The following is a 16,096-nucleotide window of genomic DNA, read 5'->3' as shown; positions in this document are numbered from 1 at the left end:
ATGATAGGTTTTAATCAACCCTTTTACAAGACTTGTAAGCACCAATGCAGTGTACATACACAATGACAGGTATGGCCTAGATGCTAAGTAATAAGAGCATGTAAACCACGTATGGCAAAATTGCTTGTCGTGCACTTTTTGGAATGCACATTGAACATTAGCATATAATTTTCAAGCATCTGTCATTATTTCTTTTACTGAAATACAAATTGTAGTGTGATGATTTGGGTGGACAAAAATATTGTTTAGGCAGGGAGGTGGAGTGTTTGTTTTTGCAATACATGAGCGCACAACAGATTTACTTTTACATGAAACTCTTTAAATTGTCTGTTGTCATTCTTGACAAGATTTTGTGAAGTTCAGGAAGTTGCAGAAAATAGAAGTCTTAAGAGCATTGAGTACAAATGTTCCAAGTCCCAAGACTTAAACACCACCTGAATCCTTTCATTTTCTCTTCATAGAACATCCTAAAATAACATCAACTAATTTGGAACAACACATGGCCCACTGTTTGAATCCAAATCTTACCTGGTTTTGTGGAAATAAATTCTTTCAGATAATGGTGTCAGGGATATCAAACAATTTGCTCGTTATTGCTCCCGCTATAAGAATGAACTTTAAATTTCATTAAATTCTCATTCACCAAGGCCATCAAGGGACAAATTTCAAGTTTTCCATTCACCAGCTGTGATTCTGTTCAAATGCATTATCTGGAAATGAAGTGGTGCCTTCACTTAACTGTTATCTGTTTTGCCTCATACACTGTTGTATGCTTCTTATACCGAAGTCCTGGACTTCATTCCAATACTGCTGATCCTGTGGGAAAGCATGGTATCCAATGAATAGATACAGGATTTTTAGACATGTTGCTCCATACTGGATAACTCAAAGCTATGATTATTGTTCTGTGCAGCATATTGGATGCTTTGACTGGTAATAAAGTTCAGTACTTGTTCATAAAAAAATTTTTTCAAAGCACTCAGCTACAGACATTGCCACTAAATTGCATTTGTGGTGTTCACTTTCTGCCATATCAAGGTAGGTTTTGTTGTAGGCTGCATATTCTGTTGTATGATTAGAAGTGATTTTCTTCTTGGGGTGGTGTGCGTTTTCCTCATCCTGTGTATCTTCATAAGTGTGAACTTCCAAGGTACCTGGCACATCAGCTGGAAGATTATCTTCAAATGTTTTATCACAGACAGACACCTCATCTACGTGATCTGGAGGGAGATTGATGATGTCAGTGGTCTCATTTGTTTCATCTCCATCCTGACCATCAGAAGCAGCCATGAAATTGTGGTCATTCACAATTTCTTCAATTTTCATTACAGAAATCACTTTATAGTGATTCATTGTGGCTGGGCAGAAAAGAAAAACAAAGTATTGTTTTACGGAGGGTTACCTGCCAGGAATTCCAAATGAGGATAGAAATTGTGTGTCCTCAAGGGAGAAGAAAATAAGCCTTGGAAATAAGTAATATGTGAACTTCTTACAAAACAGTTAGAGAACACTCCTGAGACTTAATCCAAGGCATTGGCCCTTAATTTAATCATCAGAACAGTATGTCAGAATTATAACCTATTACTAGCAAATACCTCCAGTATTTGAAGTTTTTGAGATTAAGCTTTTTAGGATGTAATCTGTACTGTACAGGGTACAGTACACTTCTCGGCAACATATCGGTTAATTCCATATTGCTTATGTGATGGTGCCCGTGAAAATTTGACTGGTCATGAGACCACTCTTTGTTGTGCAAGGTTATTGATGATGTTATTTCATAATAGAATATAACATGCACAGAATCATTTGTGAGTAAGTTTAGTACAGGCATTACGTAAGCATGTGCACAGGCATAAAACGATCTGTGCACACTGTTAGTCTCTTTCTGCAGCCTGATGTGATAATGTTGTCTGTTCTAGACCGATCAGATAGCTAAATTCAGCAGTATTATTGTCATCCATGCAAAGTGGTTACTTGAGAAGCAGGATATTTGAACAGACCACTGGAAATTATTGATTATAATAGTGAACTGTTGCTGTTGGGGTAAACAGACAAAAATCTGTACTTTCTGCTCAGATAACCATGCCAGAGTCTACACATTTGTTAGTGCAGTGTGAAGCATTTGATAAGATAGCTACTTGTCAAAACAAATAAACCACACATCACACTTTTTGGACCCTAAGAAAGTACTTTGCCCCCCACTCCTCCACAATTTTAATGCTTTATCATCTGCTTAATTTAGCAACCGACAGTTGACTCTGTTCTTGTACACGCATTTTGAAACTGTTTCTTACATAATTTATTGTACATAGCTCTTACTAATGAATCATAGCTGGAAATTTTTTCTTTTCTCACTAATGGTTATTTTTTGTTGCTGTGATCTGATAACTTGAGAACAACTTTAATTTATCGAAATGAACCTTACATACACAGAGCCACAAGAATGTTTTATTTCCAATATTTACAGTTCCGCAGCAGATGCCAGGGACGAGTGGAGGCCCAGGAGGAGGGGGAGGTGGTGCAGGTGGAGGTGGTCAGCAGTCTGCGAAGCAGTCGGTTGGGCAACAGATGGCAATGCTTAAGAAGCAAATTGGGCAGCCAGGCACAATGCAGCAGCACGGTGCCAACAAGGCTACAGGCCCACCTCGGCGTGCGGTGAGCCCGTCCCCACCGCAGTCGCCACAAGTGGCCCCTCCGGAGGTTTGCCTGCGTTGGAACAGCTATCACTCAAACATGCAAGCCACTTTCCCCAGCTTGCTGACCAATGAGCAATTTGTTGATGTGACGCTGGCGTGTGAAGGGCGCAGCATAAAATGTCACAAGGTATTTTCTTACATTCCTCACATTATTGTAGGATGTTTAGGGGGAAATTGTGCGACAGCACCAACAGTTTGATTAAAAATTTCAGTATGTTGGATAATTAACATCACAGTAACTGACCATTTATCTGAACCCAGTGAAACAGTTGAGAAGTTAAAGCTATAAGGGGGGTTAAAAAAGTTTCTGTCTGAGGGAATTTCTGCAGCATTATGCAGTGTAGCATGTCTCTGATGTGGGTATGGAAGTACTAACATTAGGCAAGGAATTAGTGTAGCCTTCATGTTTTGGCTCTCTCTCTCTGTGTGTGTGTGTGTGTGTGTGTGTGTGTGTGTGTGTGTGTGTGTAAGTAGGGAAATGTGAACTATGGTGACGGTATTAAAAATGTGTCCAAACAGGACCAGTGTGCTATTATTCTTTCCTTGGCTACCGAAGGATGAATATCAGTAGACATCCATTAAAGAATGTAGAACCTGTCTGGGGCAGCATGTATGTCTAAAACCGCCATTGTCAGATGGTGCGCTCACGAGGGTTGCTGCCGCTATATGATAATGCATGCCTCTGTATCGCAAATGTAACTCTGAAGGCACTCCAACTCAAGTGGGAGACATCCAAGCACCTGCCGTATAGTTCTGATCTCTCCCAGTGAGATTATGATGCCTTCGGTCCCTTAAACAAGGCTTTGAAGGGTCAACAATTTCTTGTGGACAGAGATGTGTAGCAGGCAGTTATGGACTTCTTTACGCAGCAGGATGCTGCCGTTTTACCAAACGGATATCTTCAACCTGATGTGTTGGTGGAATGATTACCTCACTGCTCACAGTGATTTTTCCTGATCAGCTTTCTCATTGTGGACTATATGGCCTTCAGACAGATACTTTTTGATTTTACCTTATACTTGTAATGGGAACGATTTAATAATTTAAATACATTTTAAAGCATCTCTGATTAGAATGTGGAATGATAGTTCAGAAGCTACTTCCAATAAATCATAATTTTTGGGTTCAACAAATTGATAAGACTGAATCATAATTTTTTGGGTTCAACAAATTGATAAGCTTTTTTCCTCTACAGGTCATCTTGTCAGCTTGCAGTTCGTACTTTGAAGGACTGTTAAGTGAAAACCCATGCCAGCACCCAATTGTACTGATGAAGGATCTGCGTTATTGGGAAGTGCAGGCACTTGTTGACTTCATGTATAGGGGAGAAGTCAATGTTGGTCAAGACAAGTTACCCTCATTGCTTGCTGCTGCAGAGGCTCTCCAAATCAAAGGTATTTCCTTGCCTCTATTAACTAGTTATTGCAGAGGATTGTGTTGGCAATAAAGCAATTAACTTTATGAAACAGAAAACTAACTTTACTGTGAAATAAATACCAAAATAAATGCATTTTTTCCCCTCTCTCAAAGAATCATCTTTGAAAACAAAATTTGGTGCTGGTTAACATTGCCCCATGCATTGTAACACATGGATCCTTTTTGGCATGCTGCCCACATTTTTGTCGAGATGCTGCTGCTCGAGTGTGCCTTGGTCATTGACAGTGACTCATTAGAAATGACTCAGTATGTGTGTATTCGTGTGGCTATGAATTGCTAGTCAGTTGGTCCCAAACATGTTCCGTTGGATTTGTGTCTGCACATACTGCAGGCAATCGATTTATAGTTACTTGAAGATTTTCACAAAAGTGCATGTCGTATTCGTGCATTATCTTGTGTAAGACGAACCTTTAGCTGAAACGTTGAGTGAGAAGTATGATAGTATTTTGAAAGATGCTATCCTGATGCAGCTCAGCCCTAAAATTGGTGCAGTTACATAAAATGTACTTGTAAAGGTGGAAGAAGAAAGCATTCAGTGACAAAATATTGATAAAATACATTAAATGCACATCGAAAAAAATGGAGAGGTTAACGCGTCGAAATATCTATAACATATTTTTCGGTAAAAAGAAACTGAATCTGCCAAATGTGGCTGCAGAATATCTAGTCCATATTACTTTGATATTTTAGTGCAAACAGACTTGCTGTAAACATGAAAGTATTAAGTGGACAAGACGGCAGATGACTGTATTATAGGAATTTATGAAAATTGTCCCCCCCTCCATGAACCATGGACCTTGCCGTTGGTGGGGAGGCTTGCGTGCCTCAGCGATACAGATAGCCGTACCGTAGGTGCAACCACAACGGAGGGGTATCTGTTGAGAGGCCAGACAAACGTGTGGTCCCTGAAGAGGGGCAGCAGCCCTTTCAGTAATTGCAAGGGCAACAGTCTGGATGATTGACTGATCTGGCCTTGTAACAATAACCAAAACGGCCTTGCTGTGCTGGTACTGCGAACGGCTGAAAGCAAGGGGAAACTACAGCTGTAATTTTTCCCGAGGGCATGCAGCTTTACTGTATGATTACATGATGATGGCGTCCTCTTGGGTAAAATATTCCGGAGGTAAAATAGTCCCCCATTCGGATCTCCGGGCGGGGACTACTCAAGAGGATGTCGTTATCAGGAGAAAGAAAACTGGCGTTCTACGGATCGGAGCGTGGAATGTCAGATCCCTTAATCGGGCAGGTAGGTTAGAAAATTTAAAAAGGGAAATGGATAGGTTGAAGTTAGATATAGTGGGAATTAGTGAAGTTCGGTGGCAGGAGGAACAAGACTTCTGGTCAGGTGACTACAGAGTTATAAACACAAAATCAAATAGGGGTAATGCAGGAGTAGGTTTAATAATGAATAGGAAAATAGGAATGCGGGTAAGCTACTACAAACAGCATAGTGAATGCATTATTGTGGCCAAGATAGAAACGAAGCCCACACCTACTACAGTAGTACAAGTTTATATGCCAACTAGCTCTGCAGATGACGAAGAAATTGAAGAAATGTATGATGAAATAAAAGAAATTATTCAGATTGTGAAGGGAGACAAAAATTTAATAGTCATGGGTGACTGGAATTCGAGTGTAGGAAAAGGGAGAGAAGGAAACATAGTAGGTGAATATGGATTGGGGGACAGAAATGAAAGAGGAAGCCGCCTGGTAGAATTTTGCACAGAGCACAACATAATCATAACTAACACTTGGTTTAAGAATCATGACCGAGCGAGGTGGCGCAGTGGTTAGACACTGGACTCGCATTCGGGAGGACGACGGTTCAATCCCGTGTCCGGCCATCCTGATTTAGGTTTTCGGTGATTTCCCTAAATCGCTTCAGGCAAATGCCGGGATGGTTCCTTTCGAAGGGCACGGCCGACTTCCTTCCCCGTCCTTCCCTAATCCGACGAGACCGATGACCTCGCTGTCTGGTCTCCTTCCCCAAAACCAACCAACCTAAGAATCATGAAAGAAGGTTGTATACATGGAAGAACCCTGGAGATACTAAGAGGTATCAGATAGATTATATAATGGTAAGACAGAGATTTAGGAACCAGGTTTTAAATTGTAAGACATTTCCAGGTGCAGATGTGGACTCTGACCACAATCTATTGGTTATGACCTGTAGATTAAAACTGAAGAAACTGCAAAAAGGTGGGAATTTAAGGAGATGGGACCTGGATAAACTAAAAGAACCAGAGGTTGTACAGAGATTCAGGGAGAGCATAAGGGAGCAATTGACAGAAATGGGGGAAATAAATACAGAAGAAGAAGAATGGGTAGCTTTGAGGGATGAAGTAGTGAAGGCAGCAGAGGATCAAGTAGGTAAAAAGACAAGGGCTAGTAGAAATCCTTTGGTAACAGAAGAAATATTGAATTTAATTGATGAAAGGAGAAAATATAAAAATGCAGTAAGTGAAACAGGCAAAAAGGAATACAAACGTCTCAAAAATGAGATCGACAGGACGTGCAAAATGGCTAAGCAGGGATGGCTAGAGGACAAATGTAAGGATGTAGAGGCCTATCTCACTAGGGGTAAGATAGATACTGCCTACAGGAAAATTAAAGAGACCTTTGGAGATAAGAGAAAGACTTGCATGAATATCAAGAGCTCAGATGGAAACCCAGTTCTAAGCAAAGAAGGGAAAGCAGAAAGGTGGAAGGAGTATATAGAGGGTCTATACAAGGGCAATGTACTTGAGGACAATATTATGGAAATGGAAGAGGATGTAGATGAAGATGAAATGGGAGATATGATACTGCGTGAAGAGTTTGACAGAGCACTGAAAGACCTGAGTCGAAACAAGGCCCCCGGAGTAGACAATATTCCATTGGAACTACTGACGGCCGTGGGAGAGCCAGTCCTGACAAAACTCTACCATCTGGTGAGCAAGATGTATGAAACAGGTGAAATACACTCAGACTTCAAGAAGAATATAATAATCCCAATCCCAAAGAAAGCAGGTGTTGACAGATGTGAAAATTACCGAACTATCAGCTTAATAAGTCACAGCTGCAAAATACTAACACGAATTCTTTACAGACGAATGGAAAAACTAGTAGAAGCCAACCTCGGGGAAGATCAGTTTGGATTCCGTAGAAACACTGGAACACGTGAGGCAATACTGACCTTACGACTTATCTTAGAAGAAAGATTAAGGAAAGGCAAACCAACGTTTCTAGCATTTGTAGACTTAGAGAAAGCTTTTGACAATGTTGACTGGAATACTCTTTCAAATTCTAAAGGTGGCAGGGGTAAAATACAGGGAGCGAAAGGCTATTTACAATTTGTACAGAAACCAGATTGCAGTTACAAGAGTCGAGGGACATGAAAGGGAAGCAGTGGTTGGGAAGGGAGTAAGACAGGGTTGTAGCCTCTCCCCGATGTTGTTCAATCTGTATATTGAGCAAGCAGTAAAGGAAACAAAAGAAAAATTCGGAGTAGGTATTAAAATTCATGGAGAAGAAATAAAAACTTTGAGGTTCACCGATGACATTGTAATTCTGTCAAGAGACAGCAAAGGACTTGGAAGAGCAGTTGAATGGAATGGACAGTGTCTTGAAAGGAGGATATAAGATGAACATCAACAAAAGCAAAACAAGGATAATGGAATGTAGTCTAATTAAGTCGGGTGATGCTGAGGGAATTAGATTAGGAAATGAGGCACTTAAAGTAGTAAAGAAGTTTTGCTATTTGGGGAGCAAAATAACTGATGATGGTCGAAGTAGAGAGGATATAAAATGTAGGCTGGCAATGGCAAGGAAAGCGTTTCTGAAGAAGAGAAATTTGTTAACATCCAGTATTGATTTAAGTGTCAGGAAGTCATTTCTGAAAGTATTCGTATGGAGTGTAGCCATGTATGGAAGTGAAACATGGACGATAAATAGTTTGGACAAGAAGAGAATAGAAGCTTTCGAAATGTGGTGCTACAGAAGAATGCTGAAGATTAGATGGGTAGATCACATAACTAATGAGGAAGTATTGAATAGGATTGGGGAGAAGAGAAGTTTGTGGCACAACTTGACCAGAAGAAGGGATCGGTTGGTAGGACATGTTCCGAGGCATCAAGGGATCACCAATTTAGTATTGGAGGGCAGCGTGGAGGGTAAAAATCGTAGAGGGAGACCAAGAGATGAATACACTAAGCAGATTCAGAAGGATGTAGGTTGCAGTAGGTACTGGGAGATGAAAAAGCTTGCACAGGATAGAGTAGCATGGAGAGCTGCATCAAACCAGTCTCAGGACTGAAGACCACAACAACAACAACAACATGAAAATTGTTTTGAAATACAGAAGTACTGATACAGTTATTGACAGTCTTGTTTTAAATGACAAATAATATTGTATCATATCTGTTACATCACCCAGTTAATCATCTACCAAATATCCAACTGGTGCAAGGAGACCACAAGGTGGCATCAGGCATGAAAATGTGATGAAAATAAGTGAACATCTAGCTTGTCAGTAAAATAATGAATTACAATGGATGTGTCAGTATTCAGAAATGCATATATAAATGTTAAAATCAGTATATTGGTATTCCAGCCATAAGATAAAACAAAGTGTATGAAGTTGTATGCAAAATGACAGGAAATGTATTTTGCATGTAACAGTTTTGCAGAGAGAAGCACAAGTGTGTAAATCAAAATATATAATATACATATATGCTACCAATACAATGGAACCTAGCTTAATGAGCATCTCCCAAAATCACAATTCGCGATGCTTTGAGTAATGAGTGACAATGATTTCACAGTTTAGTGTGAGATTACCAACTGTTTGTGTATGGCTGGGAAAATGTTCAGCAGAACGAACACCTTTCATCGTTGGGAATGGCATATGAACAATGTCTTCAGGACTGCAATCTGGGTTTAGTGCTCTCTCTGGTATCATCTTAGCGCAGCTTGTGATAACACGTTTTTCTAAACTGGGATTCATACTGTGTTTTTTTGTGTGTGCAAATTTTAATTACCTTCATAGAAATGTCTCCAAAGATCGTCACAAGACGACGGCCATAAGAGAAAGAAAATTACCTTGGAAATGAAACACACAATCATTGAAAAACTTGAACATGGTGTGAGCATTGCTGATGCATCGAGTACATACAATCGGTCTACATAAACTATTTACACTATCCTCAAGGACAAGATAAAGGAGAGACATATTTCAAAGGGAGTGACAAAAGTATCTAAACAACAGTTTCATATTCAGGATGATGATGGAAGATTGCTCCTTATATGGATAAATGAAAAGAAATTGCAAGGAGACTGTCGTTTGTGAGAAGATGAGAATGATTTTCATCGTCCTCATTAAGATGACGCCAGGATCATCTGTGGTTGAAGCTGTGAGTGGTTCGGGAAGTTTAAGAGAAGAACCGGCATACCACAGAATTGCAAGGCACGAGGAAGCAGCCAGCTCTGACACACAGGCAGCAGAGAGCTTCATCAGCAACTTCAGATGCTCATAGATTCCGAGGGAGATTTTTAATTGTGAGGAGACAGGTCTGTTTTGGAAAAACGCCGAAGCTTACGTTTATAACAGCGGAGGAGAATGCATTTCCCAGTCACAATCCAATGGAAAACTGTCTCGTGCTGCTATTAGGTGCCAATGCAGCAGTGATTTGAAAATTAAACTGCTGCTAGTTTACGACTGAGAAACTCGATGAACCTTCAAGAAGTGTTAAGTCCAGAAGAGCAGGTTAAATGTGATGTGGAGGTTCAACAAGAAGTCATGGGTGACACATGATGTTTTTTGTGATTGGTTCAATGAAGTATTCGGTCGTTCGGTGAAAAACTTTGCTTGAGATGAATCTGCCCCTCTATGCCTCACTTGTTTTGGACAATGCTCCTGCCCATTCTCCAGGCTACAAGACCACCTCCTTGAAGAATTTCAATTCATCAAGACCCAATTTCTGCCTCCCAGCACAACTCTGTTACTCCAACCTATGGGCCTGCAGGTTGTTTCTAACTAAAAGTTGTTCTACACTGAAGCACTCTCCGAGTGTTGCTTTGAGTTGAGTGGAGCTACCAATCTATCTCTATCTCTCTCTCTCTCTCTCTCTCTCTCTCTCTCTCTCTCTCTCTCGGAGAATTTTGCAAATATCACGTCAACATCGTGGCCTGCGTCAAGATGATTGAAAAGGCATGGGAATGGGCTACCTAGGGAACTCTCACTTTTGCTTGGACCAAGCTTTGGCTAGAGTATGTTGTCGATTTTGACTTTTAGGCATGTGAGTCAGTACCTGTGGGAGCCTGAAGTCAATAAGATTGTGTCTTTGGCCAAGAGCATAGGACTAGAACTGGACAATAATGATAGCAATAAGCTTGTGGAAGATCACAGCCAAGAAATAATCGCTGAAGAGCTTATGAAGTTAGTGTGTTTCACAGCAAGAAGTTGAGGTGGAGGTGGTAAGAGCAAAGCAGCAATCTTGCGCTGCAATAAAAGCATGGGAATAGGTTGCATCGTACATTGAAAATCATCACCCCAATAAAGCAGTGGTTACGCGCGCTGCAAATTTGACAATAATGCTGTGTTGCATTTTCGCCATCTGTTCAAGCATTGGCAGGAACAAAAGACTACAGGTAGCTTCCTAGTAAAAAAGAATTATTTACATATCGTGAATAATAAAGTACATAATTTTCTTTGAATAAATGGCGTGAATAAGATGGAACTTACAGTAGTTTTACTGCATGGAACGCATTATTGTATTTTACATTAATTTATATGCGTTAAATGGTTTTGGGTAATGAGTGTGTTGCACTAATAGTAAGATTCTGGAACGAATTACGCTTGCTATGTGAGGTTGCACTGTATACTGATTTTAACATTTGTAAATGTGCATTACCGTTTACTAAATTACGTGTGTGTTGTAATCAATTATTTTATTGAAGAGCTACATCTTACTCATTTTAGTAATATTTTCATACATTGACGCCACCTTGCAGTGATAATTTTTGGCAATCTTCTTGCACCAGATGAATATTTGGTAGATAATAAACTGAGTGATGTAATGGCTTCTTCAGTTTGTAGGAAGTATATTTTATTTAATTGTACCAGTGATATTTCACTGATACCCTTCATGTATTTCTCTTGTAGAGCCATTGAGAATGATGTAAGGCTGAAAAGCAGAAGACGGTTTAAAATTAAGACGGTGGTAGACACTAATATTTTTTTAGTACAGTAAAAATGGCCATAAAGGATTTATGCATTTTGCTGCTGCAACTATTTACTGTCATGATAATTCATTTTAGTAATATTGTTTTAACTTTTCTTGCAGTGTAAGAAACAGTCAATTAAACCCCTAAGTGTCTGACGGTTGTTTCGAGAGTTCATGTATAGTGCCCAGGAGGCCCAAGCTGTTGCAGATAATTCTTCCTTCCTGGGCTGCGTTTCCTCCCCCATGCTCACTCCTCCTCCTCCCCGATACTCAATCCTTCCCCACTGTCCCCTCCTCCCCCTTTTTCAGTGTTCTTTCTTACGTCAACCTGGCTATCCACCTGGTAGCCTGTATTCTGTGCAGTTTTGTTTCCCTTGCTTTTTCTCTTTCATCTTTTTTTGCATTCTTGGTTCCACTTTAGGGTTTGACCTCCACTTCCAAATTTTTTTTCTGTAGTGCAAGTCATTTGGGGAATAACTGCCTCCCTAGCGTCGCTGGCTTGGAATGAAACTCTTTCCCCACAAATTGGTCTGTAGTAGGACACATGGCGAAACATTCACCGCAACAAAGCCGCTACTTTTTGTGCAAAATATCGAAGACAAGTTTGGTGAAGTGGAGTGTCTTAGTAAGATGTGGTTAGGTTCCCTGTTGATCAAAGCTGCTTCTGCTGCCAAATCTGCTGCTCTTCTTGCTTTTGAGTGTCTTGGCAATGTCCTACTATCTATTACACCTCACCAGGCTCTGAATATATCTGAAATGGTGGGGCATTTTTGAAGGACAGTCGCACCGATATTGGCACCTTTATTCTGTCTTTAGAGAGAGATAACCCTACCAGAGATCATCAAGGTTGTGTGTTAACAGTCTGACGTGAAGCCATATGTCCCGCCACCCACGAAGTGCTTTCGGTGCTTGCATTTCAGGCACATCTTCCCGATGGATGGCAGACCGTCTGTGTGCTGACTGGACACCCTCTCCATGAGGGAGCCCGTGTGTTCCACCACCTGTTCTTGTAAATTGTCACGACTGTCACTCTCCACACTCACCAAATTGCCCAGCTTACAAAAAAAAGAAGAGTAGATAACTAAGAGTATATGTCGCTGGATCGTGTCAGTTACACTGAGGCTTGTCAAAAATTTGACCGACTCAACACTGTGTGGATGACTTCTCCATTTGCCTCTGTTATGTCCTTTCCCCCTTTTCCTCAAATCAGTCTCATCCTGCTCTCCTCTCCCCCTCCCCTGTGGTTCCCATGCTCTCCCCAGTGGTTACTGCTCTCTTTCACAGGCCAAAGAAGTGTCCCCCTTCTTTGGTGTTGGGCCAAGGGCACCCTTCACTCTTTGGCGGGTTCCTGCTTGGTTACCGTGGGGCCCCAACCTTTGCAGCATCTTTCCTCTGCTACACTGTGTGTGTGTCCTCTTGTTATCCTTTTTCCCCTCCCTTGGGGAAAATGTCTGGGATGTTTTTGGTAATGTGTTCCACATTTTCGGTAGCTGACATGAGAACAATCCCAACACTGATATTCATTCGTTTTCTTCTTTCCTTGTTCCCTTTCTACTAACCTTCCTCCGCTATGGTGTTTGAAGTTCCTCTTGATCTTCTTCCTCTCCGAGGCCGGCCCACATGTCTGATGCGTGATGGGTGACTGGGTAACATACAATTCCCACCCCCGGCTCAACAAGTATGCTGCAGTAAATCCCATTATTGTTCAGATAGGTGTTGATGCAATTGACCCATGAAATCGTGCTCTCGCTCACGAAGTGGCACTTTGCTTTTGTACACGGCTTCTGATTCTCAAGCACAACAGCAGCTTGCAGCTTCACTCCTCCACGGCTATCCTGTTCATGTCAGGGCGCATTGAATGCTGCATTCTTCCTCTGGTGTTACAGTGGGCTGCTCAATGGCCTGACTGAGGCAGAAGTCCGGACGTACCTCTCTGACTGTGTCATTGCAGTCCGTTGGGTGATGAAAAAGGTAAATGCATCCTTAGTGCCCACACACACTCTATATCTTACTTTTGATAGAGTGGTGCTTCCACCAAAGATCAAAACAGGCTATGAAGTTATCACACATGAATGTTGTGTCAACACTTGGCCAATTGTGTAACCTGTGGTAGATGTTCTCGTAAAGGCGATGGTGTTCCTCCTCCTCCTCCTCCTCCTCCTCCTCATCCCTACTGTATCAATTGCAACGGTGACCATGCAACCTCCTCCTGAGATTGTCCCGTGAATCTCGATGAGCGGGCTATCCAGGAGATCCGGGTGAAAGAAAAATTGCCTTACTCGGTCGCTCGCAAATTTTTGGCTAGTCAGAAATCTTGTGTTCAATGATCTGGCACGTACAGGACTCATCTTCGTGAAGGACGTGGCCCCCACAGGCATGCTACCTCAAATTTTGTACCGTGGTTGTAAAATTGCCCATTGTCACGGTAGCATCCCTGTCTCATCCTCCAGCTCTGCAACAAGCCACCAAACCTTCACCTCACAGGGCGAAGTCACCCGCTACACAACCGGCAAGCCAGAAAGGACAGAAGGAATGCTCTCGCAAGGACTTATTACAATCCCCCCGCCGCCAGCCAACAAACATCTGAGTCGTCGTCCGCCAACCAGAAAGGCTCAAAAATAGCAAACAAATGTAAATGTCCTTCTTCTTTGACGGCTCGGAAATCGCCTTCAGTGGTGTCACTGCATGATATCCTCATCTGACTGACCTCTGTGTTGCTGGTGTGCACCACCACACTCTGCAGCTTCGAGGTAACACCCATTCATTTTTCCGTCCTTCCTTATGCCCATAATGATTCTCCTCCAATGGAACATTCACGACCATAGATCCAAGAGTGAGGACTTACAGCTGCTTTTGAAATAGCAGCAAACAAACTTGCATCCTCACGACTGCCTTGAGCTCTCACATTTCTCTACATTTCGCTTTGACCCCCCCCCCCCCCCCTTCCACGAAGGATGGCATTCCATCATCTTGTGGGGAGTCATGCTGCTCATCTGGGATGATGTTCATAGTCAAACAATCTGACTATCCCTTTCCAAGCTCTTGCAGTCAGAGTCTGCATTTTCCTTCCTCATTTCACCTTTTCAGTTTGTACTGTTTACATCCCTCAGTCATTTGGTGTCACCAGGGCAGACTTCCTCCACCTTATTGGGCAACTCCCTAACCCCTTTCTGCTGCTTGGTGACTTCTGTGTGCACCATCCTCCATAAGGCTCTCCCAGAATCTGGCTGACGCCAGTCAACTTAATCTCGTCTCCCTTAACACAGGAGCACCCAAGTTCCTTTCACACCCCTCACTCACGTATTCCCATTTGGACCTCTCCTCCTACACTGTCCAGCTTGTCCATCGTCTTGAGTGGTCTGCTGGTGACACATTTCCCATGTGCTATCCCTTTGCTGACTCCTACCCTACCCTACCCTACCTATGTGCACACAAATGGCTGCTTTCCAAGGCTGGCTGGAGGCCTTACTCCTCCCTGGCAGCCTTCAACAAACCACATGTCCCTCGTTGTGATGACCAGGTAGAATATCGTACAAACATTATCCTTACCACCGCAGAAAGTTCCATTCCTCCCACTTCCTCTTTACCACGCCGTGTCCAGTTCCCTTGATAGACAGAGGCGTGCAGCGATGCAATTTGCATGTGGAGACACTCCGCATTTTTCAACAGTTATTGTACAATGGCAAACTGCGTTCTTTATAAATAAATGCGTGCACAGTGTCATCGCGTTATTCGGGATAGCAGTAAAGCTAGCTGGATTTCCTTAACTATGTAACAGTTCCATTCCCACTTTGTGTGGGCCACTTCCTACAGCTTTCTGGGACCAAGGTCTATACCCCAATTTCTGGCCTTGACCGTAGCAGATAATTTCTTAGTGGACCCTATTGCTATCTCCAACACTTTGTACCACTATTTTGCATAGATTTCGAGCTCCACTCCATATCGCCCTGCCTTCCTCCATTGGAAAGGAGTGGAGAGGGCTCAGGCAATACCCATCTCTTCTCAGAATTGCGAGTGCTACAGTGCTGCCTTTGCTATCTCAATGCTCCGCCCCAATGCCCAATGATGATCGCATTCAGATGTTGCAGAACCTTTCTCCTGCAGGCAAACACTTGCTTCTTCATACATACAATCGCATCTGAGCAGAGGGTACGTTTTCCAGATGCTGGCGTGAAGTCTCTGTCATACCTGTACCTAAGCCCATTAAGAAAAAATGCCTTCCTTCTAGCTACTGCCCCATTTCTCTCACCAGCTGTGTTTGCAAGGTGATGGAATGTATGATTGATGCCCGTCTGGTATGGTGGCTGAAGTCTCATAATTTACTAACTACTACACACTGTGTATTTCGAGCGTGCCACTCTGCAGTTGGCCATCTTGTCACTCTGTCAACCTGTATTATCAATGGTTTTTTGCAGAAATACTAGATAATGGCTGTGTTTTTCAATTTGGAAAAACGCTAAGACTCCTGCTTCAGGATTGGTATCCTCTTTTTCTCTGTACATGTGGGGGTTCTGTGACTACATGCCCTGTTTCCTTCAGGAATTTTTAAAAGACAAGATTTTCCAAGGTACGTGTGGGTTCTGCCATGTTGGACACCTTTATCCAGGAAAATGGCGTGCCTGAAGCTTCCATCCCTACTGTCGTCGTCCTCTTCACTATTATCTCTGTTATGGCCTGTCTCCAGCCAAGCATCTCCGGCTCCCTTTTCGTTGATGATTTTGCCATGTATTGCGGTTCACCACAGACTTGTCTCCTTGAGCA

General features: G+C 42.2%; 1 protein-coding gene across 16 annotated transcripts in view; it reads left to right on the top strand.

Annotated features, from left to right (window-relative positions):
- The window catches only part of LOC124545007 (protein bric-a-brac 1-like), a 467,428-nt gene that overhangs the window by 436,041 nt on the left and 15,291 nt on the right, over nt 1-16,096 (top strand). For all 16 annotated transcript variants that reach the window (XM_047123771.1, XM_047123774.1, XM_047123769.1 and 13 more), the window contains 2 exons: nt 2,468-2,823; nt 3,892-4,090. In XM_047123771.1, coding sequence (XP_046979727.1) covers nt 2,468-2,823; nt 3,892-4,090 — 555 coding nt within the window. The remainder of the gene's footprint in view (nt 1-2,467; nt 2,824-3,891; nt 4,091-16,096) is intronic.

Source organism: Schistocerca americana, chromosome 8, assembly GCF_021461395.2.
Source record: "Schistocerca americana isolate TAMUIC-IGC-003095 chromosome 8, iqSchAmer2.1, whole genome shotgun sequence".
Classification (NCBI taxonomy): Eukaryota; Metazoa; Arthropoda; class Insecta; order Orthoptera; family Acrididae; genus Schistocerca; species Schistocerca americana.
The sequence above is the reverse complement of the archived record's forward strand: the minus strand, read 5'-3'. Positions and strand labels throughout refer to the sequence as shown.